This window comes from Eurypyga helias, unplaced genomic scaffold (assembly GCF_000690775.1).
Source record: "Eurypyga helias isolate BGI_N326 unplaced genomic scaffold, ASM69077v1 scaffold35630, whole genome shotgun sequence".
Lineage (NCBI taxonomy): Eukaryota > Metazoa > Chordata > Aves > Eurypygiformes > Eurypygidae > Eurypyga > Eurypyga helias.
The window spans coordinates 1-2,511 of NW_010228221.1; the positions used below are offsets into that span (position 1 = coordinate 1).

General features: G+C 61.1%; 1 protein-coding gene across 1 annotated transcript in view; it reads left to right on the forward strand.

Annotated features, from left to right (window-relative positions):
- Positions 1-1,954: 1,954 nt before the first annotated feature.
- LOC104514969 (vitamin K-dependent protein C-like) overlaps positions 1,955-2,511 on the forward strand; it is a gene marked incomplete at its 5' end in the record, with an annotated part of 1,521 nt that continues 964 nt past the window's right edge. Inside the window, one exon of the mRNA XM_010158793.1 lies at positions 1,955-2,072. Coding sequence (XP_010157095.1) covers positions 1,955-2,072 — 118 coding nt within the window. The remainder of the gene's footprint in view (positions 2,073-2,511) is intronic.

Below are 2,511 nucleotides of genomic sequence, written 5' to 3' on the forward strand. Positions count from 1 at the left end.
GGGAACGAGAGCTCGAAGGCCACGGTCGGGCAAACGGAGCTGGAACCAAGCGCTGCTGGGGAACGCGAGCCCTCCGAGGGTGCCTTCGGGCAGAGCACGGAGGGTGAGGGTGATGGTGCCGGACGAGCTGGGGTGGCAGGTGGGGCGTCCAGCTGGAACGGGACGCTGGTGGCCTCCTTCGCCCCGGAGCCGCCGGGGCACGGTGCTGCTGGGCAGGAGGCGGGTGTCCCCAGGCAGGAAGAGGCACTGGAGGGGACCAGCAGGCCCGGGAGAGGCCTGGCTCTGGGGAGCGAGCCACCATGGGGCCCTGCGTGGCAGAATGAGACCACGGCGCCCGCTGCCAGGCAGAAGGAAGCGGAGGAAGACGCTGCTGGGCAAAACCAAACCGGGAGCAGTGCTGGCCCGAACAAACACGGGGCCTTTCAAACCCAGCACGGCTGGCTCGCAAACCCAGCACGGCCGGCTCGCTCAGCGCAGCGACGGGGGGAACGCTTCAGGCACACCTCGCTTCCTCCGGGGAGAAGTCAGCTCGACTTCAGAGCACGACGCCAGGATAACGGGAGGAACTCTGTGTCACCGTGGACATTGCCCCTGGCAGGTAACACTTCCCTTTCCAGTCTGAATGCTTCCTTCCTGGTTCCAGCTGGAGCAGAGCTCACCACGAAGCTGTTTTCAGGCCGGGAGCAGTCCAGCCCCAAGCATCTGCCAGACTCCTGCAGGTCCTTCTGCCGATAGGGCCCTTCGTTGTCGTTCTTCCCCCTTCGCTAGTCTGTGACCTCAGCTTCGCGCTGCCTCTCCTAACTACGTCGGTCGGCCTTCTCCCGTGGTGTGCAGGTTGTTTCCAAGTGGTCTTGGGGAAAAGCTGTGCTCCACCTCCTTCTGGAGTGGCTGGTGACATTTTACACGAGAATTGTTCTATGACCAGGTGGGATTCTTCCTTGGAATGCTGAGCTGTTCCTAGCTGTCAGGGTAAGGGAGGGCTGAGAGGGCTCGGCTGTGAAGGGCTCAGCGCGTGGCAAGCAGGGCAACCTCCCGGCAGCGCTCGCTTACTGGCACTATCTTAATTTTGGTTTGGGGGTTTTGTGTGTGTGTTGCTCATTTATCTACGCTGCCCCAGTTTCATCAGTCGCCGTTCGTGGGCTTGTGCCCCGGCAGTTAACAGGCTGATGTGAAAACCCCAGGGCCTGCGCCGCCGCACAGCGCTCGCCCCTAGCAGGAGGTGTTCCGCGGGTGGAGGGACAGGCGGCTGAACCTGCACGGCCCGCGCAGGCGCCGGGCACTTCCTGCAGGCCGGAATGTCACCTGTGGGTTTCTGCCACCTTACCCCTCCCAGCAGGAAGGGCAGCTGCTTCCCTGCTGGTCTGCTGGGAGCTGGGCTGCCGGAGGGGCCTGTAGTGTGAATGGTGGTGCCGTCAGTGACCTTGTCACTGGGCTCGACTGAAGTTTGGTTTGGTTTTGTCTTTTAAAGGGTTTTGCAAACCCTTTCCATTCCAGTGCTTCGTAACCCGAGGCAGAATTTTCAGGTGGTTTTCCTTGGCTACTTTTCCATGTCTTGTTCCAGCACTGCTGCCCAGAGTAGGAACATAACTCATACAGGGCGGAAGTCAAAGTGGCTGATGCCAAACGTGACATGACGCCAGGAACCAGACCAGGGAGGTGCCCAGGCTCTGGTGCACCTTTTTCTCACTGTTTGTCTGACTTCACTGAGCCTGCAGAGCACCCAAAGTTAACCTTTTCCATACGAAGTAACAGGTTCAGGGAGGAGTTTAATTGGAGAGAGGCCGAGGCATTAACGGAGCTTGTGATTCGGAATAGACAAGACACACATCTGACACCGAGCAGCGTGGGTTTACCCCTCCAGTTTCTGTGCTGGAGGTCGTTCCCCATTTTATTACCAATACGAGGAAAAATAACAGTTCCTGAATTTCCGACACGTTCCTCCCCTCTCCCGCAGGTTTTGGTCCGGGACAGCAGGGCCGCTGGTTTCTGCGGCGGGAGTTTAATCGGCAGCCGCTGGGTGGTCACCGCCGCTCACTGCCTCGATCTCGTCCGAGCGCACCACGTCACTGCCGGTGAGCGCCGCGGGGCTGATACGGGGTGGTCCCTTCGCTGAAGCCGTGTGCTGGCCCCGGCGCAGCGGGGTGCGGGTCAGGGACGGACGCGCATCCAGCCTCACTCGCAGAACCCTTCCCTGTCTCGGCAGCAGTTAGGTGCGGGGGGTGCCAGCCGGTCCCTTTTGGCATCACGGAGACGGGAGCGTAAGGACAGATCCATCTTGCTCTGTCACCCCCTTGGCAAAGGCATTGTGGGCAGACAGAGACGGAGCCCAGCTCGGGGTACGCCTGGAAGGATTCTGGCAGGTGGTGCTCTGCTCTCACCTCGGCTTTGGATTTTAACCGCCAGCCTTAGGGGTAGTTTCCCGCTGCGCTGCCTGCTCTCGGGCCCTCCGAGAAAGCCCCTCTCCCTCGCAGCGCGCGACAGCACCGGCTGCAGCAGCAGCAATCCCTTGCT